The 27633-nt window shown below is 39.7% G+C and overlaps 2 protein-coding genes across 2 annotated transcripts; both read left to right on the plus strand.

Moving 5' to 3' along the window:
- Nucleotides 1-741: 741 nt before the first annotated feature.
- On the plus strand, nt 742-5655 carry LOC147799177 (insulin-like peptide 02). The gene is made up of 4 exons (XM_087137005.1): nt 742-857; nt 2315-2366; nt 4094-4182; nt 4856-5655. Exons 1-4 carry the CDS (start codon nt 815-817, stop codon nt 4975-4977), a joined length of 306 nt encoding a protein of 101 aa, XP_086993131.1. The 5' UTR covers nt 742-814; the 3' UTR covers nt 4978-5655.
- A 4987-nt stretch (nt 5656-10642) lies between these two features.
- LOC110988726 (insulin-like peptide 02) lies at nt 10643-25947 on the plus strand. The gene is made up of 4 exons (XM_087137292.1): nt 10643-10793; nt 23129-23180; nt 24315-24403; nt 25060-25947. The coding sequence occupies exons 1-4, from the start codon at nt 10751-10753 to the stop codon at nt 25179-25181; spliced, it is 306 nt and encodes a 101-aa protein (XP_086993418.1). The 5' UTR covers nt 10643-10750; the 3' UTR covers nt 25182-25947.
- Nucleotides 25948-27633: the final 1686 nt, after the last annotated feature.

Consider the following 27633-nt stretch of genomic DNA (forward strand, 5'->3'; position numbering starts at 1 on the left):
AACAACAATTTCTAACAATAATTTCGGGACAAAAATTTGTTTTGAGTTCCGTTTATCTTTTGGGGGGACACCCGGTAGTATGAACCGTGTGCTACGTACGTTGCTTGTGTATAGCGTGTGATGATGCATCGTCAATATTTTACAATCGAAAATACAAACTATTTTCAACTAAAAATGCAATGAACTGGTAAAAGTGCGCACCTTCATCACGGCAATTAGTTTGAGTAAATTCAGGGACTAGTTAGTATGTTTGGTGATTTTTTTTAAGTGGAAGTAACATGTTTATTCTGCTGGTATATACGTTTGACTTTGGTAGACGCAGTGTCGGTGTAGAAAGTCGTTGACTTGCAATGATTAAAAATTAAATATTGGTTAAGGCCTCGATTGCTTTTCGACATAGCGGTAATCGAAAGCCAGAAATATAATGAAAATAAAGTAAGACAAAACCTTGAACTTTTTTTAAAGGAACTGTCAAAAAATATCTTGTTGTTTGATATAAAGTTCGTGAAGTTCAAGTTTGTGACTCTGGGTAAACCTATCAGATCCAAATTTACTTAAAGCCCAGACATTAGCCTATTAGTTTTGCCTAATTATATAGCGATGCGGTTGGACAAAGACATCATTCGAGTATCTTGTTGAAATGGATAAGAAGGGTTTCTCCTGGTACATCAATTTCCACCACAGTAACTTTGGATTGGGTCCGAAATGTTTATAAAGACATGATCTTGCCACATTTTGGCATACTGAGGCTCGGCGTGTACTGCTTTGTTGTTAATACCGTCAGTTCAACAGCTTACGACCCACCACCATCATCATGAATCGATTCATCGTTTTGCTGGTTCTTTGTGCCATTGCAGGTGAGTTGATAATTCACGTAGCCTCTATGGGTGTTCTCTCGTGGTTAATACGCATCAATTAATTGTATCTTACGGTCCTGTGTAATAGTCTTCTGAATATTGGCCTTGCTCATCACAACTGCCTAATTGGCCCCTGAGCGAACGAGCGACAGCGATGTCGTAAACCTTTCTGACTATGTTAGCCTGCACTCGCCACATGGACCGCATCATTGAGTCTTAGACTCAAATGCCACAGCGAACTGGTCACGTGATGAGAGCTTCATCCCCTGAGAGACAATCCAGCTCAGTTTGGTAAAACGGGGAAGCGATTAATGCAATTTCTTCTTTTCTCATGGATGTGCACATATGTACGTACAACCAAGGCGGCAGACTATACTAGTGACATACCAAGGCAAGCCTGAAATACTGTTACCCATGACAGATACATTTATCACCCCTGCGCCCTTAAGTTATTAAAGTAACCGCGGGTTTTATATATTGTAGCGGCCATTACAAGTTTTATAATTTTTTAATGTCATTTATGTTTTTGACTGAAGACCCTGTTTTGTTTTTTTGTATTTATTTATTTATTTATTTTTTTTATCGCGTCCTCCTCGTGTTATGACATTCATGCCATGGCGGGGCATGTTAAATGTCATCCCGCGATCGCACGTGACAAGAATTTCCCGTTATAGCGCTCCCTGCTATAAAACTCTTCTAAAGGTCCAAAGATAAAGGTATTTTCACATTCTTGGCTGTTCTCCGACTGATTAAGATTAATTAGTGAGATTAAATAATTAATTTTTCCCAAATCATTTTCAGTTAAAGCAGTTCTTTCAATGCAATGTTCAACATATCAATTTAAGTCAAAGCCACAGTTAAAAATGTCGTTTTTTTCTTACAACGCTCCAGACGTATGACGTGACCGACTATTGCTCTTGTTTCAGAACCAAGAAGGGATCAAGCTTTACTTGACCACTGAAAATACTTGCACTAGGACCTGGAAATGATAACAAGAAAATGCAAATTTTTGCTATGCATTATGAAGAATCTAATTCTGTGGACGAACTCACCGAATGTTTTGTGAAGTTTGTTTTTAAATCGTTTATTGTTTTCGGGTTGTGGAAGATGTGAACGTATTCTTGTCGCGGAAGTCACGGGCTCTCTGCCATTCAATGCCGTTCTGGATATTTTTAGTTTTTTTAGGAACCGGTGAACATATACTTTGTGCGCAGTGCAGGTGGCGTCCCATTATTTTTCAAAAAAACAGTTTAAGGGTTACCTATTAAAACCTGAAATAATTTGTAAAAACTGGGGTTGTGAAATGTTTTTGTTGTAATGTAGGTTTTGTGCGTTTATAATCAAACAAATAAAACATGATGGCCCAACAGAGCAATTTGTTTGTGACTTGTCACTTCGTTTCTTTTATTCTTAATTTTTATTTTCTTTTTTCTTTTTTGTTTCTTTTGTTTTAATAGTGCAACAAATCCATGGCCACCCGGATGTAAATACTAAAGAGGGAGGGAGAGTGTAAGTAAAGTTGTGTCGTATAGTTTGATTAGAATAAATATTCCAAAGGCATTCGTATCGTCATTGCATATGTTATTAAGGAACAAAATTTTGCTTGGCAGGACTTAACCAACTATGTTCTTCTAGACTGTTTAATAGGGGCTTTTGAATCTGTAGATAACCCTAACAGATAGCCAGGGTAATTGTAAGCCTTATTATTATCCTGAAGGTATGAGATTCATAGAACGTTGTAGGTCCTACATACGGTTTTGTACAATTCAAAAATAAATCCTGCAAACTATTCGAATAGTTCTGACTTGCCATTTTGTGTGCTTTTTCGTATCCATGTTCACGATTCAATGTTAATTGAATTGTTTCCGACTTCAACACAGAACATGTTAACGTGATATTTGACCGCCCACCTGACGAAAATGGCCGTATTGCCGTTAGTGATCGGCAAAATAATATGAAAACGTTAGAAATGTGTTCGCTTGTTAATATTTTGTCAACAACTACAAAACCAAAACTACTACATAAATATGGAATTGAATTGAACCGGACATTTTGGAATTTGGAAAGCGAATTCCTTTAATATTTTGGGTAATTTATTTTCGTATGGGAGGTGTTACATAAACTTTCCGGCCTTTTCATAAGGTTTACATTCACTGCTGATTTTTTGACTGCGTTAGATTATAACTCATTCAAAAATTGTTTCCAACAGAACGATTCTCTCACCCAAAATGTCCCTGTAATATTTTTGCCTTTAGAATTGTGAGCTACACCAGAAACAAAACAGTCGTGTCGATATTTTGTCAGTCGTATAATCCACCCTTCAATTACACTGGTTTAGAATGTTGCCATTCATTTCTGTGCGAAATCAAATGCGCCTCTGCAATCCTGCATTCATCTTAATTTCAACTCATCTATTTCGCCAAATGTGCAGGCGGTTTGCGCGAAGTGTTATTTAGGGTATGCCTGGTCAAAACTTTTAATTCTTTTGTGTACTAATAGAGAAAGTGTTTAGTTGAATAATTAACGTTTGAATATTCATGACTGAAATAGACCACGCATGTTGTCTTTAAAAACATACCGACTATTGTACGAATCCTATACAAACACCGACGCTACCGGTACCAGTAACGTACCTTTTCTTCTCGTGCTACCGTAGGCTACGTTTTCGTCACAATCACATAAAAGTTCACGCATGTCCTTCCTGCAATGGCGGAACGGGAAGACACAGAATAATCATAGACTTAAATTGGTGAACAGTTTGAAAACGAACACACTGTAATCCTCACGAGTAACATTTAATTCATTATCAAAGTAGTGTCATGATTTCTGTAAACCTGTAGCTCGCAAGCCCAAAGAAACCTGCAGAGAGGAGACAATGAGAAGCAGTTACAATTTTAGAGGTGGTAGGAAAACCCCGGAGAGATATTTCTGGGTAAAACCCACGAAATCAGGTAGGGACTGAAAACCCAGTTCACAGAACCCGGACTGAACAGGTGAAAGGTGAGGAAAGAACCACTACGCCAACCTAACTCCCTAATCAAGATAAAAGTCTGACATCACCTCACCTCGAGTGCAATGTAGCGTATAAGACACTGACTTGTCGTTGATCTGGCTGAAACTGGTTGGTATTTTGTCGACCGTATAATGCATTTATTCAGCAGTGTATGAAATTGGGAAACACAACCTTTAATTTATAACAGGTGATATAATGGATATCTTGGACCCATTTTCTGCAGGGCTCGCGGCTATCCGCACTTCTGTGGCGCGTCTCTTCAAGAAAAATATCGGGAGATTTGCCATGCATTCCGTGGAGTCTCCAACCAAGGTAGTCAAAATCGATATCTCATCCGTGGTGTAGCCCAGAGAGAGTACAATACACCCAGCAAGATATGGGACGGAGGGGTACCCTACACATGCCTAATCCCTATACACATTCCCCAAGACGTCTGTAAAGAATTCCTGAGATTCTGATCAAACAGTGACCGCCACAAAGGGGGGGGGGCTCTCTGTCCCATATATTGCTTCATTTGTGTATATAGTATCAGAAACCTCCTTTCGAATCCAAATAAAAACAGCTAATTTCAGACGAATCCAATTTAAGCATCGAGACTGCCCTTTCCACATTCTCTCTAGGGCTTTTCAAAAAAAGAACGTGTAAACAAAGCGCTGCTTGTCGTAATGCTGTCACAAAAAAAGCATTCGCTTCAAAACCTACAGAAACTGAAAACTGAAATCAAGCAAATTAGCAGTTTTCGTCTTATTTCCCTCTTTTCTGTTTTACTTAACATTTCGTGCCTTTTGTTCCAATGTGGGGGTCCCACCTCGCTCCCCTCGATGCATGTCTCCGTCGACAGGCTGTACGTGTCATACTGGAGAAGGCTGCAGAGAACGTTCTTGTCAATTAAAGGGTCCTCTCATTTCTCCTCACTCTGTTGTTTTGTAAAAGATTATAGAGTTGTTTCTAGTTAACTTTTTTTTCGTTGTCACATGCTTTGCAGAGTTTCTGGATTCAAAGGACGCCAACACATTCTTGTTTGGACGTGGTATCGGGAAGCGAAACCTTAACGAGGAATGCTGCGGTGAGGGATGCTCCGACGAGGAAATTTATGAACTCTGCTAAAGGAGAAACTGCCGTGAACCTAGCTGACTTCTTGTTATCGGCATATTCAGTCTTAAAACTACTGAGATATGATTGGTGGTGGTTTTCTTCAATAAATAATAAATAAAAAACTCATTTCCTTCCTTTCTGACATGTCGTGAACATTCAGCACGCAGCTGCTATTTCTAATCCGTATAATACCTCCCATTTTGCCCCAAAGTGTTGGATGTTTCAAAACAAATCGTTGGACCTCGACATGCATAGCAAAAAATATGCCCAGTTTTGATCCAATCGAAGAGATTCAACCTTTTCTCCTAGCAGACAATTAAATGCTCAGCACACTGATCATCCCTTCAAGTTCCTCAAGGTTCAAATTAAATCTTTTATGTTGGTGGAAAGTCTTTTGATCAAGCAATGCCAATAATAATAATAATAATAAAAATCATAATAAAGAATGGCTCCTGCCTGTTATGTGCTTTGGGTCATAATGACGAATGCGATAAACCACCAAACCATAGCAAAAACAATTTCCGTGCCAATCCATGCTTATGCATTATTGGCGATTCTTCTTTCGGGGGATATACCTTGCTTTAAATTAGCAAGACTAACGACGAAGGGCTTATGTTCAGATTATTTCTTTCCAATTAGCACAACTGTGATTTGAGTCTGCATGAAAGATTAAAATTTACTTGCAAAGCATTCCATTTGTAAACTGTGTGATGATTTTTACATGTAGTTTCTGGACGATGCAGAACGTCAAATTGAAATGTAAGATTGACTGTCCGGGACATCATGTTAATTTCTGCACGACAGACTAAAGAACATTAACCAAATTTGTCAAAGCGTAAGGAGAACAAAGGAAAAAGTCACCTACAATTGTAATGGATCCAGTTTACTACAAGTAAGCCTACACAAACCCATTGTTTGACGTTGCAGCTCGCTTCCCTCGATCTCTACTTTTTGCCCTCCCCGCTGAGAGTTCTTAACATAAACTCCAATTTTCCTCCAATGGTTTGGCAAGCTGCCTACATCCAGCCTTAAGCAGCCTCGGGCTAATAACATCAAGCCCAGTAGCCTTGGTAGAATCCACGCTGCTAAGCAACTTGCATACTTCGGAAGGAGTCACAGCCACAAACTGCAATAGCTCCCCCACTAGTTCTGTGTCCAACATGGATTCATTCAGATATTCCTGGGCGCCTTGCATATTTATTCCCACATGTATGGCATCAGCTAAATTTTTACCTATAGTGGCAAAGAAGTTGTTAAATTATCAGTCAATATTTCCTCACCAGAGCGAATGTTACCTATTTGCTCATAGATGGCAAAATTGTTTTCAAAGTCTTCCACAGACCCAGTCTCGTTGATTGATGATTCAAATAAATCACGTTTTAGCTTTTTAGCTAGATTATTAATCCTGTTCCTCAAGTAAGGAAAAGTTTCCCAATCTATCTGGGATTTAGTAACCCCAGCACGATTTTTGCCAATTCAACTTCTCTTCTGAGAGCTACATATTCATCATTAGACCAGTTAGGTGTCCTGTTTGATATCTTGAAGTGTTTATAAGGAGCATGTTTATCACAAATCAGTATAACAGTTTTCTCAAAAGTTCTCCAGGCCATTTCAGAATAACTGCATGATTGCAAACCTGTCCAGGAGATAAGTCCAAGGTCGTCCATGAAGTTATTTTCGTTAAAGGCACGATATAACCGAGTCCTGATACATCGCGAAGGCCCCTTGGGATACTTCGGCGTCTTACGAGCTGCATAGACCAGGGAGTGGTCACTAATGCTCACTGTTAGTACTCCATTACTCGCATACATGTTAGGATGGGTAGTCCATATATGATCAGTTGGAGTTTCTGAGGTACACGTTACCCTTGCAGGTTTGGAGATAATTTGCGTAAGTTGTCTTGATGACATTAAATGCTGCATTTTTTTATAATTCCAAACACTAGGTTTCAAGAAGTCACAGTTAGAATCCCCAAGACAAACAATTTCGCCTGGTGTTCTGTTAGAAGTGCTGAATCCTATTATCTCATCAAGAATACATAGCTTCCAGCTCCTCAAAGAACATGGTGCAGGCTTTCAATCCAAAAATGATACCAGCATAAATAGGGCGGGTACTTGGAAGACTCAATTTCATCCATAGGGTCTCTACCTTTGTAAGTTGGATGTCTGGCCGATGTATCTGATGAACACATAATCTGTTGTGGACATACACGGCCACACCTCCATGCCTGTCTCCCCCGTCTTTACGCAGTACCCTGTAGTTCTGTATGTGAATCTCTGTATCCTCGATCCCGTCATGCATCCAGGTTTCAGAAATTGCCAAAATATCAGGATTACTTTGGAACACCAAGAGGCGCAATTCGCCCAGATTTGTATGGAGGGACTGGGTATTCAGATGCAAAAATTTAATCCCTTTAAGTACCCTCATGTCGGATGCCATAGCAATTGTCGGTGTCTGCATGGTATTGGTAAGCAATTCAACCATCGATCAAGCCACGTCAAAGGATATCATTGGAGCTTTCGAACACAGGTACTGAAGAGCGCATTTCCTATCATCCATTTTGAAGGTTACTTTGATAACGAATTTATTTCGGACACTTAGATCAAGAATTAACAGTTTCTTTGAAGAGTTGTGAGAAACAAAAAGTGGGCTGACTTGAAAGGAAGGAGTAGATTTTTCTACAATACGATTTGATTTAAGTAGATCTAATCACGGACCATTTACCCAGGGATGTGCAACTTAAGCTTAGAGCTGGCTCAGTGCGTGTTATGGCCGGCACAATATCAAAGCAGAAATTAAGTTGGATTATGCAACATTTTCTTTAATAATAAAACATATATTCCTGTCTACCACTTTGATTTCTTGTAATATTTTAAGTCAGGGTACATCCTTTCTAAAAATATGCTGTTCAAGATATTTCATCCTATACATTCTGAGAAAAGTGTACCACAAAATTGGGGAATTTCGCCTCATTAAAACTTTGTTTCTCCTTGAAATCGATAAATGAAGAAGATTAATTCGTCAAAACGAATAGATTTAAGCACCGCGTCGGCGCGTCGTCTCGGCATAACCACGGCTGCACTGTACATGCTACATGCTGCAACGCGTGTCATGTGGTCGCCAATTTTTTTGGACAAAGTCGAGAGCGCCTCCGGAATTAATAACAATCCGTAACACGCATGGAACCAAGGTCGCACATTTGTTTGCACTGGGGCCGCTCGCGGTTGCACATCCCTGGGTAAATGGTCCGTGATCTAATACACTTGGAGTTGAGAATGTAGCCTCTCGTCAAGCCGACTGATTGTTTCTAAAAACATTGGAGGAGGATCAGTAACAAAGAGAATTCTGTATCCATTTTCGACATTAGATATAAATCATACCAGGCGCATTTACCTTTCGCCCAAATTCTGCAAGCGTCTTTAGCCTCCCTTTTGGGGATATCATCCCTGGGATATCATCTAAAATCAAAGGACTGTCCGGAACAATTTATCTGAATTACATCGTCAAACTTTGTGAAAATTGATGTCCTACAAAACTTGTGAGGCGTCGGAGATGCCAGAGGGGCCGGGCTTGTCGCAGTCATCAGTGGCGGGATCGCAAACTGGGTGAGGCAGGGAGGGCTCACTGGGAGGCTGGGACGGTCCATACTGGAGACGGGTACCTGGGACCCCCGAATGCAAAGACTGAGCTGGGTCTGGTAGGAGCACGGTATCGAGCAAAGCAGCTGTGGCTTTGCATGAATGGACAGGAATTTGCCCAGTGACCGACAGAACGCAGGAGTAGCACTTGCATTGTGAAAAGCCGACATGGCTGTTGGAGAGAAAATTCTAGAAGCAGCAACAAGCGAAAAAGAAAATATATTTACTTATCTATCTTGAGGGTGGAAGGGAGGGAAACCAATGCATGATAAACGGTACAAGAATAGTGCACTGCAAGTCAAATGAGATTACGAGTGGTACACGAGCGTTAAATACATTGTACAGCTCAATAATCCACAAAGGGGAACCACAAAAGGCGTAGCGTAAATTTCTACCATCTAATTAGAATGCAAGTATTCGAACATTGCCATGTATGGCAGCCTAAACAAAGAAAACTAAATGTACGTACGACGACTACATGGTGCCGTTTTTTAACTTCGTCTCCGTCTTAGTTCGTCTCCGAAAGCAGTCCCTGATTACAGGCCTGAAGCATCTTAATTAATTTAAAGTACCGTAATGTTTGGCTCTTTCGCTTCTAACTTGATTTTTGTTGCACTATCAGGCTTACTATCACGTTAACAACTTCAAAATCAGGTTAGAAAAAAGGAGGCCTGCAACGGAGCTGAAGTTGAGTATTGAAAATTGCATAGTCCGCCAAAAAGCTAGAGGCCTGGCCACCGATTCCATTCTGAACGTTTGTAGGAAAATTTTAATAAATCTTTGTTGTGGAGGCTCTAATACAGATTGCAGATTCCTCAATTTTAAAACAAAAAGCTGCTGATTTGTCTGAAACTGTTTGAATATAATAGTTCTTGCCTTCAAACGTGGGAAAAATTCTCCTTTAATGGCACTACCAAAGAGCTTGCAAAAGGATTTTTGAAAATGTGTATGTTTAAAAAGCTGTCAATCCCTAAAATAGACTCTTGAGAGGACTTAGCAAATTTAATTTCAGATAGGGTCTCTATAACCAAAATGTCACGTGAAAAAAATTGAAACTGTGGGCTGTTTTGAACCTCAACTTTTCCACACTGTAATACATGCAATATTTATCAAGAAAGTCTCTGACGTTAGGATTTATACTCGTTGATTACAAACACTTACAAGATTAAGTAAATCAACCTCCATCAAACAGAGTTCTGTTACGTAACTGAAAATATCTTCGCAATGCAGCATGAGCTCCGAATGAGATGTTTAGCTCAATTCAAAAGCACCATAAGTTAAATTTGAAAAGCACCATAAGTTAAATTTGATATTTCAAACAACAATTTCTAACAATTATTTCGGGACGAAATAAACGTTAGTTTTGAGTTCCGTTTATCTTTTGGGGGGACACCCGGTAGTATGAACCCTGTGCTACGTAATTTGCTTGTGTATAGCATGTAATGATGCATCGTCAATATTTTACAATCGACAACTATTTTCAACTAAAAATGCAATGAACTGGCAAAAGTGCGCACCTTCATCACTAAAAGGCAATTAGTTTGAGTAAATTCAGGGACTAGTTAGTATGTTTGGTGATTTTTTTAAGTGGAAGTAACATGTTTATTCTGCTGGTATATACGTTTGACTTTGGTAGACGCAGTGTCGGTGTAGAGAGTCGTTGACTTGCATTGCTTAAAAATTAAATATTGGTTAAGGCCTCGATTGCTTTTCGACATAGCGGTAATCGAAAGCCGGAAATTAAATGAAAATAAAGTAAGACAAAACCTTGAACTTTTTTAAAGGAACTGTCAAAAATTATCTTGTTGTTTGATATAAAATTCGTGAAGTTCAAGTTTGTGACTCTGGGTAAACGTATCAGAACCAAATATACGTAAACCCACGCATTAGCCTATTAGTTTTGCCTAATTATATAGCGATGCGGTTGGACAAAGACATCATTCGAGTATCTTGTTGAAATGGATAAGAAGGGTTTCTCCTGGTACATCAATTTCCACCACAGCAACTTTGGATTGGGTCCGAATTGCTTATAAAGACATGATCTTGCCACATTTTGGCATACTGAGGCTCGGCGTGTACTGCTTCTTCTAGTGCAACATTTGTTGTTAATACCGTTTGTGCAACAGCTTACAATCACCACCATCATCATGAATCGATTCATCGTTTTGCTGGTTCTTTGCGCCATTGCAGGTGAGTTGATAATTCACGTAGCCTCTATTGGTGTTCTCTCTTGGTTACGCGTCAATTAAAAGTATCTTACGGTTCTGTGTTAGTCTTTTGAATGTTGGCATTGCTCATCGAAGCTGCCTAATTGGTCCCTGAGCAAACGAGCGACGGCGATGCCGTAAACCTTTCCGACTATGTTAGCCTGCACTCGCCACGTGGACCGCATCATAGGCTGTGGGCCTTTCCGACCCTCGTGCGTATACTTTCCGTGGACAAGCAAAGCTACCAACGTGTCTGTTCGACATACAAACAATGCATACACAGTCTGAGACTCAAATGCCTCAGCGAACTGGTCACGTGATGAGAGCTTCATCCCCTTAGAGACAATCCCGCTCAGTTTGGTAAAACGGGTATGCGATTAATGCAAGTTCTTCTTTTCTCATGGATGTGCACATATGTACGTACAACCAAGGGGGCAGACTATGCTTCTGACATACCAAGGCAAGCCTGAAATACTGTTACTCATGACAGATACAAATGTCACCCCTGCACCCTAAAGTTATTAAAGTAACCGCGGGTTTTACATATTTTAGCGGCCATTACAAGTTTTATAATTTTTTAATGTCATTTATGTTTTTGACTCAAGACCCTGTTTTGTTTTTTTGTATTTATTTATTTATTTATTTATTTATTTTATCGCGTCCTCCTCGTGTTATGACATTCATGCCATGGCGGGGCATGTTAAATGTCATCCCGCGATCGCACGTGACAAATATTTCCCGTTATAGCGCTCCCTACTATAAAACTCTTCTAAAGTTCCAGAGATAAAGGTATTTTCACATTCTCGGCTGTTCTCCCACTGATTAAGATTAATCAGTGAGATTAAACAATTAATTTTGCCCAAATAATTTTCAGTTAACGCAGTTGTTTTCACTACAATGTTCAAAATATCAATTTAAGTCAAAGCCACAGTTAAAAATGTAGGTTTTTTTTTACAACGCTCCAGACGTATGACGTGAACCGACCATTGCTCTAATTTTAGAACCAAGAAGGGATCAAGCTTTACTTGACCACTGAAAATACTTGCACTAGGACCTGGAAATGATAACAAGAAAATGCAAATTTTTGCTATGCATTATGAAGAATCTAATTCTGTGGACGAACTCACCGAATATTTTGTGAAGTTTGTTTTTAAATCGTTTATTGTTTTCGGGTTGTGGAAGATGTGAACGTATTCTTGTCGCGGAAATCACAGGCTCTCTGCCATTCAATGCCGTTCTTGATATTTTTAAATTTTTTAGGAACCAGTGAACATATACTTTGTACGCAGTGCAGGTGGCGTCCCATTATTTTTCAAAAAAACAGTTTAAGGATTACCTATTAAAACCTGAAATAATTTTAAAAAACTGAGGTTGTGCCATATTTTTGTTGTAATTTAAGTTTTGTGCGTTTGTAATCAAACAAATAAAACATGATGGCCCAACAGACCAATTTGTTTGTGACTTGTCACTTCGTTTCTTTTATTCTTAATTTTTCTTTTCTTTTTTCTTTTTTGTTTCTTTTGTTTTAATAGTGCAACAAATCCATGGCCACCCGGATGTAAATACTAAAGAGGGAGGGAGAGTGTAAGTAAAGTTGTGTCGTATAGTTTGATTAGAATAAATATTCCAAAGGCATTCGTATCGTCATTGCATATGTTATTCAGGAACAAAATTTTGCTTGGCAGGACTTAACCAATTATGTTCCAGACTGTTTAATAGGGGCTTTTGAATCTGTAGATAACCCTAACAGACAACCAGGGTATTTGTAAGCCTTATTATTATCCTGGAGGTATGAGATTCATAAAACGTTGTATTTCCTACATACAGTTTTGTACAATTCAAAGATAAATCCTGTAAACTATTCGAATAGTTCTAACTTTTGTGTGCTTTTTCGTATCCGTGTTCACGATTCAATGTTACTTGAGTTGTTCCCCGACTTCAACACAGAACATGTCAACGTGATATTTGACCGTCCACCTGACGAAAATGGCCGTATTGCCGTTAGTGATCGGCAAAATAATATGAGAACGTTAGAAATGTGTTCACTTGTTAATATTTTGTCAACAACTACAAAGCCAAAACTACTACATAAATATGGAATCGAACTGAACCGGACATTTTGGAATTTGGAAAGCTAATTACTTCAATATTTTGGTTAATTTATTTTCAATTGCGAGGTGTTACATCGACTTTTCCGGCCTTTTCAAAAAGTTTACATTCACTGCTGATTTTTTTGGCTGCGTTAGATTATAACGCATTCAAAAATTGTTTCCAACAGAACGATTCCCTCACCCAAAATTTCCCTGTAATATTTTTGCCTTTAGAATTGTGAGCTACACCAAAAACAAAACAGTCGTGTCGACATTTTGTCAGTCGTATAATCCACCCTTCAATTACACTGGTTTAGAGTGTTGCCATTCATTTCTGTGTGAAATCGAATGCGCCTCTGCAATCTTGCATTCATCTTAATTTCAACTCATCTATTTTAATCGCCAAATGTGCAGGCGATTTGAGTGAAGTGTTATTTAGGGTATGCCTGGTCAAAAATTTTAATTCTTTTGTATGCTAAGAGAAATTATTTTCTGAGAAGTGTTTAGTTGAATAATTAATGTTTGAATATTCATGACTGAAATAGACCACGCATGTTGTCTTTAAAAACATACGAATCCTATACAAACACCGACGCTACCGGTACAAGTAACGTACCTTTTCTTCTCGTGCTACCGTAGGCTACGTTTTCGCCACAATCACATAAAAGTTCACACATGTCCTTCCTGCAATGGCGGAACGGGAAGACACAGAATAATTATAGACTTTAATTGGTGAACAGTTTGAAAACGAACACACTGTAATCCTCACGAGTAACATTTAATTCATTATCAAAGTGGTGTCATGATTTCTGTAAACCTGTATATTTCTAATCAAATTGAACGCAAATTTTGTCAATTTAAATTACAGCAAATGAAAATGAACACTCAACACCGCCGGCCTATGGTAAAAGACAGATTTTCGGTGAATAGTATTGCACAATGGTTACACCTGGTAGCGAATACGTCAAATCAAAATCCCAGTCACTTATTTGTAAGCTTGCAAATCAAATGGGGGATTTTCCGAAATTGGTCGGGGAAAATGTAAATTATTAATCATTTCTGGTAATGACACCAAGGATTCCTCAAAAGCACCCCAGCCACTGTAGCTCGCAAGCCTAAAGAAACCTGCAGAGAGGAGACAATGAGAAGCAGTTACAATTTTAGAGGTGGGAAGAAAACCCTGGAGAGATATTTCTGGGTAAAACCCACGAAATCAGGTAGGGACTGAAAACCCAGTTCACAGAACCCGGACTGAAGAGGTGAAAGGTGAGGAAAGAACCACTACGCCAACCCGCCCTAATCAAGATAAAAGTCTGACATCACCTCACCTCGAGTGCAATGTAGCGTATAAGACACTAACTTGTTGATCTGGCTGACACTGGTTGGTATTTTGTCGACCGTATAATGCATTTATTCAGCAGTGAATGAAATTGGGAAACACAACCTTTAATTTATAACAGGTGATATAATGGATATCTTGGACCCATTTTCTGCAGGGCTCGCGGCTATCCGCACTTCTGTGGCGCGTCTCTTCAAGAAAAATATCGGGAGATTTGCCATGCATTCCGTGGAGTCTCCAACCAAGGTAGTCAAAAATCGATATCTCATCCGTGGGGTAGCCCAGAGAGAGTACAATACTCCCAGCAAGATATGGGACGGAGGGGTATCCTACACATGCCCAATCCTTATACACATTCCCCAAGATGTCTGTAAAGAATTCCTGAGATTCTGATCAAACAGTGACCGCCACAAAGGGGGGGGGCTCTCTGTCCCATATATTGTTTCATTTGTGTATATAGTCTCAAAAACCTCCTGTCGAATCCTAAAAAAGAGCTAATTTCAGACTAATCCAATTTAAGCATCGAGACTGCCCTTTCCACTTTCTCTCTAGGGCTTTTCAAAAAAAGAACGTGTAAACAAAGCGCTGCTTGTCGTAATGCTGTCACACAAAAAAACATTCGCTTCAAAACCTAACGAAACTGAAAACTGAAATCAAGCAAATTAGTAGTTTTCATCTTATTTCTCTCTTTTTCTGTTTTACTTAACATTTCGTGCCTTTTGTTCCAATGTGGGGGTCCCACCTCGCTCCCCTCGATGCATGTCTCCGTCGACAGGCTGTACGTGTCATACTGGAGAAGGCTGCAGAGAACGTTCTTGTCAATTAAAGGGTCCTCTCATTTCTCCTAGTTGTTTCTAGTTAACTTTTTTTTCGTTGTCACATGCTTTGCAGAGTTTCTGGATTCAAAGGACGCCAACACATTCTTGTTTGGACGTGGTATCGGGAAGCGAAACCTTAACGAGGAATGCTGCGGTGAGGGATGCTCCGACGAGGAAATTTATGAACTCTGCTAAAGGAGAAACTACCGTGAACCTAGCTGAATTCTTGTTATCGGCATATTCAGCCTTAAGACTACTGACATATGATTGGTGGTGGTTTTCTTCAATGAATAATAAATAAAAAATGTCATTTCCTTCCTTTTTGACATGTCGTGAACATTTGGCACGCAGCTGCTATTTCTAATCCTTATATTACCTCCCATTTGGGGGAGTCGATTCTGCCCCAAAGTGTTGGCTGTTTCAAAACAAATCGTTGGACCTCGACATGCATAGCAAAAAATATGCCCAGTTTTGATCCAATCGAAGGGATCCAACCTTTTCTCCTAGCGGACAATTAATGGATGCTCAGCACACTGATCATCCCTTCAGGTTCCTCAAGGTTCAAATTATATCTTTTATTTTGATGGAAAGTCTTTTGATCAAGCAATTCCAATACTAATAATAAAAAAATCATAATAAAGAATGGCTCCTGCCTGTTATGTGCTTTGGGTCATAATGACGAATGCGATAAATCACCAAACCATAGCAAAAACAATTTCCGTGCCAATCCATGCTTATGCATTATTGGTGATTCTTCTTTCGGGGGATATGCCTTGCTTTAAATTAGCAAGACTAACGACGAAGGGCTTATGTTCAGATTATTTCGCCCTTCCGGCTGTTCTTCCTTTTTTGTTTCATCTTTCCAATTAGCACAACTGTGATTTGGGTCTGCATGAAAGATTAAAGTTTACTTGCAAAGCAGTCAATTTGTAAACTGTGTGATGATTTTTACATGTAGTTTCTGGACGATGCAGAACGTCAAATTGATAGGTAAGATTGACTGTCCGGGACATCATTGTCATTTTTGCACGACAGACTAAAGAACATTAACCAAATTTTTCAAAGTCTAAGAAGAACAAATGAAAAAGTCACCTACAATTGTAATGGATCCAGTTTAATACAAGTAAGCCTACACAAACCTATTGTTTGACGTTGCAGCTCGCTTCCCTCGATCTCTACTTTTTGCACTCCCCGCAAACAGTTCTTAACATAAACTCCAATTTTCCTCCAATGGTTTGGCAAGCTGCCTACATCCAGCCTTAAGCAGCCTTGGGCTATTAACATCAAGCCCAGTAGCCTTGGTAGAATAAACGCTGCTAAGCAACTTGCATACCTCGGAATGAGTCACAGCCACAAACTGTAATAGTTCCCCCACTGGTTCTGTGTCCAACATGGATTCATACAAATATTTCTGGGCGCCTTGCATATTTATTTCCACGTATGGCATCAGCTACATTTTTACCTATAGTGGCAAAGAAGTTGTTAAATTATCAGTCAATATTTCCCCACCAGAGCGAATGTTACCTATTTGCTCATTTTTCTTAGATGGCAAAATTGTTTTCATAGTCTTCCACAGACCCAGTCTCGTTGATTGATGATTAAAAAAAATCACGTTTTATCTTTTTAGCTAGATTATTAATCCTGTTCCTCAAGTAAGGAAAGGTTTCCCAATCTATCTGGGATTTAGTAACCCCAGCACGATTTTTGCCAGTTCAACTTCTCTTCTGAGAGCTACATATTCATCATTAGACCAGTTAGGTGTCCTTTTTGGTACCTTGATGTGTTTATAAGGAGCATGTTTATCACAAATCTGTATAAAACATGCATTACTCGCTTCCCCGTTTTACCAAAATGAGCGGGATTGTCTATTGGGATGAAGCTCTAGGGTCTGGAGAGCGGTGAGAAAAGTTTCATCAAATCACCAAATATGGCCATAACTTTTTTCCAATGGGCCAACTTGGCAAAGATTCCATGTAGTCCTTACCCCTAGCATACACCACAAGCTTGTAGACTCCAATAGGTTACACCCCAACCACTGCAGAGTAAGTAGTCTTAAAAAATCAGTCGCCCCAAGGAGCCCATGTGGTTGCTACCAGGAACTGGTACCCATTGTTTGACACACATGTACTGACTCGTCTCGGTTGTTTGGGTTGTGACTGGTAATACTGTACTTCCACAGCAGTACAATGAAATGTAGATAGGGAGGGGATCTGAGAGAAGTATTAGCTACCATAAAACAGCCGTACAGGTTCAGACATGACCGGGAACTGACCCGGTGTTGGTCTGTTGGGGTATAGTATTCTTCAAACCATCTACAGATGTAGCGACGTAAAAATTGTCGAGCGCCCTCTAACGACAGGTTAAAAAATTCTGGAAAATGAATTTTGAATATGAATTATGTCTGTGGCGAAGTTTGTCCGAATCGTCTGAAAATTGATGTAGACGATCTTTTTCTTCCTCTTCTGTTCCCAAGCCAATTTGTTTTGTACACGTTTTTTGTCGACGCCACTTTAGTGCTTTTGCAACTTTGGATCTTCATCAAACTTACACCGATGAAGAACCCTTATGCACAGATGGTCCTAGAAACATGACGTCATCAAGTGATTTATTATTGATTTTTTAATATTTTTTTCAACCCATTGACTTTGTACACGTTTTCGAGGCACTGTTTTGGTAACTTAGCAATATTTGATCGTTATCAAAGTTAAACCAAGCACGCGCCATAAAGTGAAGATAATACTTAAATATTAACGTTATGATGACGTCATGAAGTTATTTATTATTGATTTTTCAATATTTATTTCAGCCCATTGACTTTGTACACGTTTTCAAGGCACTATTTTGGTTACTTACCAATATTTGATTGTCATCAAAGTAGCACCAAGTATTCCCCGCAAATCGAAGATAATACGTAAATACTTACGTCATGATTAAATTTTGAATATTTCATTAAATTCGGTCTAATAGAGTATTTTTTCAATCATGTACTGATGTAGTCACCGTTGACATTGTATTTTGTCCAATACCGATATATCCCTTTTTCATAACGACATTATCGAAATGTCAAATGTTATTAATTTTGCATGGATTCTACTCTTCCGTTGCTTAAAAAAGGGGCGTGACACCTGATCTGTGTGGGGACGTATTAAGTCGTGAACCCCAAACACAAAGGTGAGAAGTCAATGACAACACCAGACCTTTAACTTGCACATCCCACATGGTGTCGTCTGCCGATGCATGCCAGAGGGGTTTCGGAGTTTATATCATACAGTACAACTGTGTCGTCACAGTTATCAAAAGTGAAATTCATTTTTGCGCCAAAATGTCCAGGATAGTGCAACAGATGTCATCTATAGTGGTCCTGCAATCTCTTTCTTAAATTTTGTACACAAACCAAAACCCGCAATGCAGGCTCCTGCCACATACCCCCATTTCTCCCTTTTTCCCTTCAACCCCCCCCCCGTGCCAATGTTGCAATGGATCGCCCTGGGCGGGTACCAGCATTTAACGCAACACTGGATGGGGGCGGGGCTCAGGGGGTGGGGAGGGTGGGAGGTAAAGGCCTTCATGAAATCTGAGTGGAAACTCATGTGCCATAAATGTGGTGCCACCTCCAGGCAGTCTTGTTGTAGGCGAGAATAAATGTAGCACACCCCTGAATAAAAGAAGATTATTCCTGTGATTCCACCAATGGTTCTTCATGATTTGGAAATTTTCAAATTTCACTCCTTTTCCTCTACAGTTATGAATTATTTCCCAGAAATCAGAGTTCAGGAAAGTCCATTTTAGCAGCGACCGAGTACAAGCTTTTTAATGAAAACACAGAGGGTTTGTACACAGGGTGTAAAATGAACTTTTGTATATGGAACTCTTTCCCATGATGTTTACCAAAACAACTTGAGTAATATTCTCCTTATGAATAATTCATACATTTTGACTCGCTAACCTACGGAAAAAAATTCGGGTGCAGGATATATGAAGCAAGATATGGGGCGGAGAACCCCCCCCTTGTGTTGGTCATTGTTTGATCGGAATCTCAGGAATTCTTTACAGGCTTCTGGAGGAAGTGTTAGATAACAATAGTCTAGAGTGTTTATAGGGATAGGGCATGTGGGGGGTACCCATCAGCCCCATACCGTGCACGGTATCGAGCAGGAACAACTGGTGGTGTAGACTGGTTCCCGTCCCATCCCGTCTCCAGACGTCTTACATACGTCTTCTGAACGTTGGTAACTGGAGGAGTCCTGCCAGTTTTATGCAAATGAGGAAACGATGCCCGCTCAATGTGCAAATCGAGCAGGAGCAAATTGAATATTTTGCCGTTTCTTCTTCGTTAACTTCACCATGAATTGGTTTTTTTTATCTAAAACATATAAAATATCCACTGATTTAAAATATATTACGGTAAACTGATGATAACCAGTGAAAAACAAATTAGTATACTGTGATCAATATAATCTGGGTCAAGACGTTGAGGGCGCGCTTCATGAAGAATGCCGCTTAACGTCGCGAACCACAGACGTATAAACACATAGACCACCAGTCTTGCGCGTTTAACTGTGATTTCAAAAAGCGTGAGTAAGCAGTGGGCGAAACGATGAATGGTAGCGCGTTCAGTGAGAATTGCGAGTGACACACTGAGACTGAGTACATGTAGTAGGTATCTTGGGATTTTGGGCACCTCTCTAAAACTCGACAATTGCTTCACCGTTGCCGAGTCAATCAAAAATCTGGGTTTGTGCGCCTGAAGCCTACAGCTCCTCCAAAACTCTGCCCGTCTCTCTTAAACTCGCTCAACCGCGTCGTTTCGCTAAGGACCCAGGCCCCCCTGGGCGCAGTCTCGATCGTCGGTTTCGATACTGGTTTCAGGCTGGTTGCGAGGCTAAGCAACGGAACCGCAGTTGGTAAAAAAATGTAGAATGACAAATAGAGAGAGGTTGTATGTATATTACACCTAATGATGAAAGAAAAAATGCGCCCCTGTGTCAACTGCGTAGCTACCCCCGGGAGTAAAGCAAACCCGTTTAACTTTTCCTTTGCTTCCATGATGATTGTTTAACAGCTAATTGCTTTGAAAAAATCCCTTGAAGTAAACTGGGTTAAGTATACTTGCCCACGTACAGGTTACCAATGGACATTATGATCACAAAATTGTTGTTAGCATTTTAAAATTTGTTTTCGAGATTGGTTGGGAATAAATTTGATAAAATCAGCAATGACAGCAGATTAATAAGTTTACATTAAACTATAAAACTAGATTTACAAAAAATTTTATTTTCAAACTCCACATTTCCCTTCCTTAGAATCAATTATCCATTCTTAGAATAACTCTGCCAAACTGTTGACTGGTTTGCCTAGTTGTTGAATACTGACCATATATTCGGTTGAACACTCGAAGTTCAACTGCAATTATAGTGGACGTTGTTTTTTACTCTTCTGAAGGGGCTTCCGGCAGTCCCCACTTGCAGACATGCGTCAGAAGGTGGGGCTACATGCGTTAGCGATAGCAGTACAGGCTTTCAAAGATATCCTTACTTTTTCTCAAAATGAGAGTCAAAATGGTTCTGTTTGGTATCAAAACAAAGCTGAAAACGAAAAATGATTCAAAGTGGTTAATATTACAGAGCTAATGAGATCAGCACCTTGTTACAAACCAACTGAGATAAAAAGCTGCACACGCTCAACCCAAACTTGAAACAGCAACCTCTGAATCTCCACAATTAATTAAACTACCACTGCCTCCTGAATTGATCATTCCAACTGGAAAGACATTCCAAAGAAGTAAAAGAGCCCAAACAGTTGTGTGATAATTTAATTATAAACACTTGCAAGATAGAGCAAGTAAACCTTCACCTATCTGAATTCTGTTACATAACTGAAAATATCTCCGTACTTCAACATGAGCTTCAAATGAATTTTTTCATAATTATTAAGATGAACACAGAAATTGACTGAAGCGGAAATTGAACCGGCGACCTCCAAAATACCGTACCGGTGCTCAACCAACTGAGCTATCCAGCCCTATGTTGATGGCTCTTCCCGTTTGTCAATATCTTTGTTCGGGGTGGGAGGGCGCTAGTCAGAAGCCACTAAACCTGAAAAACCATGTAGCCAGGGACCACACCCCAATAACACGATACAACCTGGTAAGTGGTGAACAAGGATCTCTCAGAGAGGATATGGGTTTTAGCATGAAGTACCATGTTCTAAGCCAGCAAAAACAAGTTCATACAGAATCCTGAGAAGGATCTCAGCCGAATTGCTGTGCTCTGTAGCTATACTATTGCCGGTGAAAATTGTCCGTACTTGAAATTGTAGACTTGTGATGATTCCAGCTCCCCCTGTAAACCATTAATTTCCTGAGGGTAATAACCTTTTTAATATAGTCTACTTTTACTGCTTAGGGTGAAGCATTTTTTTTAATCTAAAGTAATTTTACTTATATAGTATTTTTTATATCGTGACCTATAAATAATGGTTCTTGTTATTTGGAAGTGAACCTTGGGTTACACATGTGTATAGCGTGTGATAATGCATCGTTTATACTTTATATTCAACAATAATTTTTGTATACTAAAAATAGAATAAACTGGCAAAAGTGCGCAACTAAAACTAAAACATAGTTTTATCACTACTATCACTAAAACATAACTATTTTGAACGGGCATAGTAACTTAACTACTGGATGTTTGACGATTTTTTTCAAGTGGATGTCACATTCTTTTCTGCTGGTCTTTTTGACTTAGGTGAACTAAACGCAGTGTTGGTGTAGAACGTTATTGACTTCCATTGATGAAAATTAAATATTGATCAAGGCCTCGATTCCTTTTTGGCATAGCGGTAAGCAAAAGCCGGAGATTAAATAAAAATGAAATGGGACAAACCCTTCAGAAGTTTTTAAAAAGAAACTGTGTAAATTAACCCTTTTGTTTGTAAAAGAGTTCGTGGAGTTCACATTTGTGATTATTGGTATAATCACAAGGGACCGAAAATACTTACAGCCACAGGCGTTATTAGTTTTGCCTAATTATATAGCGATGCAGTTGGACAAAGACATCATTCGAATATCTTCTTGAAATGGATAAGATGAACTTCTCCTGGTACATCAATTTCGACCAGAGTAACATTTGATTGCCTCCAAACTGCTTATAAAGACATGATCTTGCCACATTTTGGCACACTGAGGCTTGGCGTGTACTTCTTCTAGTGCAACCTTTGTTGTTAATACCGTTAGTTCAACAGCTTACAACCACCACCATCATCATGAATCGATTCATCGTTTTGCTGGTTCTTTGTGCCATTGCAGGTGAGTTGATAATTCACGTAGCCTCTATTGGTGTTCTCTCGCGGTTAATACGCATCAGTAACTTACGGTCCTGTGTTAGTCTTCTGAATGTTGGCCTTGTTCATCAAAGCTGCCTAATTGGTCCCTGAACGAACGATCGACTTTGTCAGCCTGCACTCACGCCATAGCTCAAGCGCTTCATCACAGGCTGTGGGCCTTTCCGACCCTCTCGGGTACTCTCTGTGAAAAAGCAATTACGCTGCCAACGTGTATGTTCAACATACAGACAATGCATACACAATCTGAGTCTCAAATGCTGCGGGGAGTTGGTCGCATGATGGACAATCCCGTTCAATGGGCACAACTCGGTAGGGGTTAATGCATGATCTTTTTTATTGATGTGTAAAGAATCTGATTCTGTGGGCGAACTCCTGATTATTTTGAAGTTTTTTTTCTTGAATGTTTTTGTGTTGTCGAATTTCGGAACGTAAACTTGTCGCGGGGATCACAGGCTCCTTGCCATTCCAGGTCGTTCTGGCTATTTTAGCAGCCCTTTCACCATGTGCGCCATGCTGGTCGCCTCACGTCACTTTCAGGAACCAAAAGCAGAGTTTGAATTACCAATTAAGACCTGAACACTCCACACCCAGCAAACAAGGGAAATTTTCTAATTTTTAAAATCTTATTTAGGTTTTGTACGTTTGTAATCAAACAAATTAATTCATGATATGTACCTCTGTCACTTCGTTTTCTTTAATTCTTAAATTCCGGTGGTTTTCTTTATAGTGCAACAAATCAGTGGCCACCCAGACGCGACTGTCAAAGAGGGAGGGAGAGCGTAAGCAAAGTTATCTGCAGTTTGCTTAAAATAAATCTTCAAAAAGACATTTATACTGTCATTGGACCGTTTAATAAGAAAAAAATTATTCGGACTTAATTAATTATGTTTAAGATCTTTGGAATCTGTAGATGACATGGTATTTATAAGCTTTATTATCCTCCTAAAAGTATCTAATGCATCAAAATTGTAAATACCGATTTTTTGCAATTGGGCAAAAATCCCCCAAATATTCATTTTACGTTAAAGCAATTTCTTGTGCTTTTCCGTATTCCTACTACAAGTCACCTTGTGACAATGTTCATGGTCCGATGTCCATGACTTGTTTCTGACCTAAATACTCATCGTATCAACTTGATATTTGTTCTTCAACCAGACGAAATATGGCCGTATTGTCATTGCTGATCGGCAAGAGAAATATCAAACCGTTAGAAATGCCTTCACTCCTCAATATTTTTGTCAGTAACTACAAAACCAACACTTCCATATAATTATGGAATCGAATTTAACATGACAGTTTGGAATATAATAAACTTAGATATTTGGGGTAATTATTTTTTCAATTGCGAGGTGTACTAAAGAGTGTGCCCCGGTGCTTTACATCAATTTTTCAGGGGTTGTCAAGAAGTTTACATTCGTTTCTCCTAATTAGGAATTTTTGTGTTATAATTAACTTAAAATGGTTTCAACTGAAGTATTCTGTTATCCGAAATTTCCCTGGAACTCTTTCGTTCCTCTGATTACAGGAAATACCTTGTGAGTTACACCCAAAGCAGTGGATAGTTTCTTTTACCTTTCATGCTCGGGCAAACTGATTAATTTTTTTCAGTGGTTTCAATTATGATTCATTTTAATAGGTTAAACTGGAATTTTTATCTGACCCTAGAGTTCCTTTGGCTGCACAACCCACCCACGTTTGAGAGTATTATTTCACTTTTTTTATTTAAATTCCTTCGAAATTCCGACAACACCTCTTGACTGGAGCGTTATTTAGCGTATAAGGCATTCAGATGTAGTTGATCCAATTGATGCTGGTTGATGTTTTGTCAACCGTAGTGTACTTCATTGGTATTAAAGCACAACCTTTAATTTATAGAAGGCGATATAATGGCTGTCTTGGACCTTTTTGTGCAGGGTTCGTGGCCATCCGCACTACTGTGGAGCGAGTCTTCAAGAAAAATACCGCGAGATTTGCCAAGCGTTCCGTGCAGTCTCCAACCAAGGTAGTTAAACCAAAAATCGGATTGAAACGTTGTCTCGATCTCTCACCTGTGGCGTAGCCAAGAGACTAGGGGTACCCCCCGAACGATTGCTTCCCCTCTTGCCCCCTCTGAGGCAAGCCTGGTTACGTAACTGTGTCTCAGAAACCTTCTGTCCAACCAAAAACCAGCTAATTTCAGACTGATCCAGTTGAGCATTGAGACCGCCTCTCCACTTCCTCGCCAAGGCTTTTCCAAAAAGGAAGCGACTGTACAATCTAAGAACTCGTGAAGCACTGCTTGTCGCAATTCCGTTACAAAAACGCATTCTCTTCAAATCTCGCAGAAACTGAAAACTGAAATACAGCAAATTGGTGATTTTCATCCCATTTCCCTCTTTTGTGTTTCATTCTATAATCCCGCCTTTTGTTCCAATTTTTTTGGAGGTGGGAGTCCCACCTTGTGTCCATCAACAGACTGTACACGTCATGCAGGAAAAGAGTGCAGAGAACGTTCCGGTTAATTAAAGGGCCTCTCATTTCTCCTCACTTTGCTGTTTGTAGAAGAATCGGTGTTTTTTTAAGTTGGGCTAATAATGAAATACAAGATTTATAGAGTTATATGTAGTTAACCTGAACAAAACCAACATTCCACTTTTTCCCCTGTCACTTATGCTGCAGAGTTCCTGGATTCAAAGGACGCCAACACATTCTTGTTCGGACGTGGTATCGGGAAGCGAAACCTTAACGAGGAATGCTGCGGTGAGGGATGCTCCGATGAGGAAATTTATGAACTCTGCTAAAGAGAAACCAATGCGACCCTAGCTGGCTTCTATACTGAGATAGGATTGTTGGTGGTTTTCTTCATTAAATAATAAATATGAAATGGCATTTGCTTCCCTTTTGACATGTCGTGAACATTCAGTACGTAGCTCATATTTCTAACCCGTATATTACCTCCCATTTTGGGGGAGTCGATTCTGCCCCAAAGTGTCGGCTTTCTCAAAACAAATCTTTGGACCTTGACATGCATAGCAAAAAATATGGCAAGTTTTGATCCAACCGAATGGATCCAACTTTTCTCCTAGCGGGCAATTAATGGACGATCAGCGCACTGATCACCCCCTTCAGGTTCCTCAAGGTTGAAATGAAGTATTGAAAGGCATAACAGCTTACCTTTCAAACTAAAGCAAGTTTCCTATACAGAAAACTATGTGCTTTTGTTGGCACGCGGGACACACAGTTCTCTGTTTTGGTTGACCGTCTTCTGATCAAGCAATTCATAAAAAAGACTCCTGCCTGTAATGTGCTTTTGGGTCATCTGACGAATGCGATAAACCACCAAATCATAGCAAACAATAGTTTCCATGCCAACCATGCCTATGCATTATTAGCAATTCTCCTCTGGGAGTTATGCCTTAATTTAAATTAGCAAAACTTTCTACAAAGGGCGTATTTACTAGATTACTTCACCCTTTCAGCTGTTCTTCCTGTTTGCTATTTTATCTTTTCCATCAGCACAACCGTGATTTGAGTCTACATGAAAGATTAAAGTTAACTTGCAAAGCAGTCAATTGGTAAACTGTGTGACGATTTTTAGAACATGTAGCTTTTGGACGTTGAAGAACGTCAAACTATTTGTAAGATTGGCTGTCCGGGATATCATTTGAATTATTGCACTAGAGACTAGACAACATTAAACAAAGTTGACCAAGTGTACGGAGAACAAAGGAAAAAGTCTTCAACATTTGTAATTGAGCCAGTTATTTATAGGTATACAAATCTGATTTATGGCATCACATCCCCCGATCTTTATTCTTTGCACTCCCCGCGCCTGGCACAGAACAACATACCACCAAAGCAAGATAAGCGCATGATTTAAGTTCTTAACTTAAACTTCAATTTTCCTCTGTGTCCCTGTCGTGTCATATTAAGCGCTGGATGACTTTGCCGCCCAAATTCTGAGCGCAACACACTGTTGCGTTCCCTAAATACCAGGCTTGCAGTAGCATGGGCTTTTACTATTTTTCACAAAGGATGTGATATGCAGGGTCAACATTTTACAGAATGTACTAAAATGAGCGGGATACAAAGGTTTGGGGTTACAGTCAAACTGGGTGGCTGGTTTGTTGCTCTCACCTGTCTTCTATTGTTTCATATAAGTTCAAACGTGGTTTGGAAAAAGGTGTAGCTTGAGATAAAGTTACAGAGGTGAAGTTGTATGTTCGTAAACTACGGCTTGGCAGGAAACATTGGTGTAGACTATTTTCCAAGTTTAGTTGGCAATCTGGTTTATTGCATTTAAGAAGAAATTCAAGAAAAAACCCTCCTGGTATGTAGTTGCTGTCCCTCCCTTGAATATATGTGAGCTTCAAGTAAAGAGAAAACAAAGATAATTAACAGCACGTTTAATAAAGATCTTTTTATCGTTACACTCTAATGACTTCAATCTAAATAGAATGAAAAGGCACGCCGGGAGATCAGTTGGTATTCCCACAATAATTTGTGCGTAATAACCCATAGTAAATTTTAGATAAAAAACCCATATAAACGGCTCCATTATTTGCTTGAAAATGGCCTTGACTGAATGAAGATTTCAAATGATAACTTACCCAACTGAATACTTCTGAACCCCCTAGGATGTATGATGATTGCTGATTTGAAACCCTGTTCTGAATTCTGTTCAATTGTATACACCGAGGCGCTAGCGCTAAGCGTGGCCATTTTATGAAGCGCGCCCTCACGAGACTGCCGTGAAATCGCGGCACTGCTGCAACAATTGGAAATTCCACTCAAACGTAGTGGGCACCATACGGGTGTATTGCATCGCACAACTCGACCCATTGGGCCGTAGTGGGAGCTGTTTGGGGCCACCACGGTGACGAGCAACTGCTGGACGGGGCTAGCAGTATGTACCGACCACACTGCCACTCAAACTAGAATGCGCCTTTAATGTCACGTGACTCGTCTCCTAATGACGTTGTTATCGCATAAGGTCAACATTCCTTTGAAGCACTCTATTTTCAAGATAACTGCAAGATTTCAACCCAATAGGACATCTGCTTCAAGAGATATTGGGCATTAAAGAGTGCGCCTTTAATGTCGCGTCACTAGTCTCTTGATGACGTCATCATCAGATAAGGTCAATATTCCTCTAGAGCACTCCCTTTTCGAGATATCGGCAAGATTTGAACCCGATCAGACAAGTACTTCAGAAGACTACCGTCTTCTGCCATTTGACAGTGACCGTAGGCT

The sequence above is a fragment of the Acanthaster planci genome, linkage group LG05 (genome assembly GCF_054643075.1).
Source record: "Acanthaster planci isolate LZ-2023a linkage group LG05, COTS_SCS, whole genome shotgun sequence".
Lineage (NCBI taxonomy): Eukaryota > Metazoa > Echinodermata > Asteroidea > Valvatida > Acanthasteridae > Acanthaster > Acanthaster planci.

Bases quoted from the DNA above. Each gene is read 5' to 3' on its own strand.
- LOC110988726 (XM_087137292.1), top strand. From the start codon at position 10,751: ATGAATCGATTCATCGTTTTGCTGGTTCTTTGCGCCATTGCAG. The intron at 23,181-24,314 runs GTAAGCAAAGTT...CTTTTTGTGCAG, and splicing joins GTCAAAGAGGGAGGGAGAGC to GGTTCGTGGCCATCCGCACT. The intron at 24,404-25,059 runs GTAGTTAAACCA...CTTATGCTGCAG, and splicing joins CCGTGCAGTCTCCAACCAAG to AGTTCCTGGATTCAAAGGAC.
- LOC147799177 (XM_087137005.1), top strand. From the start codon at position 815: ATGAATCGATTCATCGTTTTGCTGGTTCTTTGTGCCATTGCAG. The intron at 858-2,314 runs GTGAGTTGATAA...TTGTTTTAATAG, and splicing joins GGTTCTTTGTGCCATTGCAG to TGCAACAAATCCATGGCCAC. The intron at 4,183-4,855 runs GTAGTCAAAATC...CATGCTTTGCAG, and splicing joins CCGTGGAGTCTCCAACCAAG to AGTTTCTGGATTCAAAGGAC.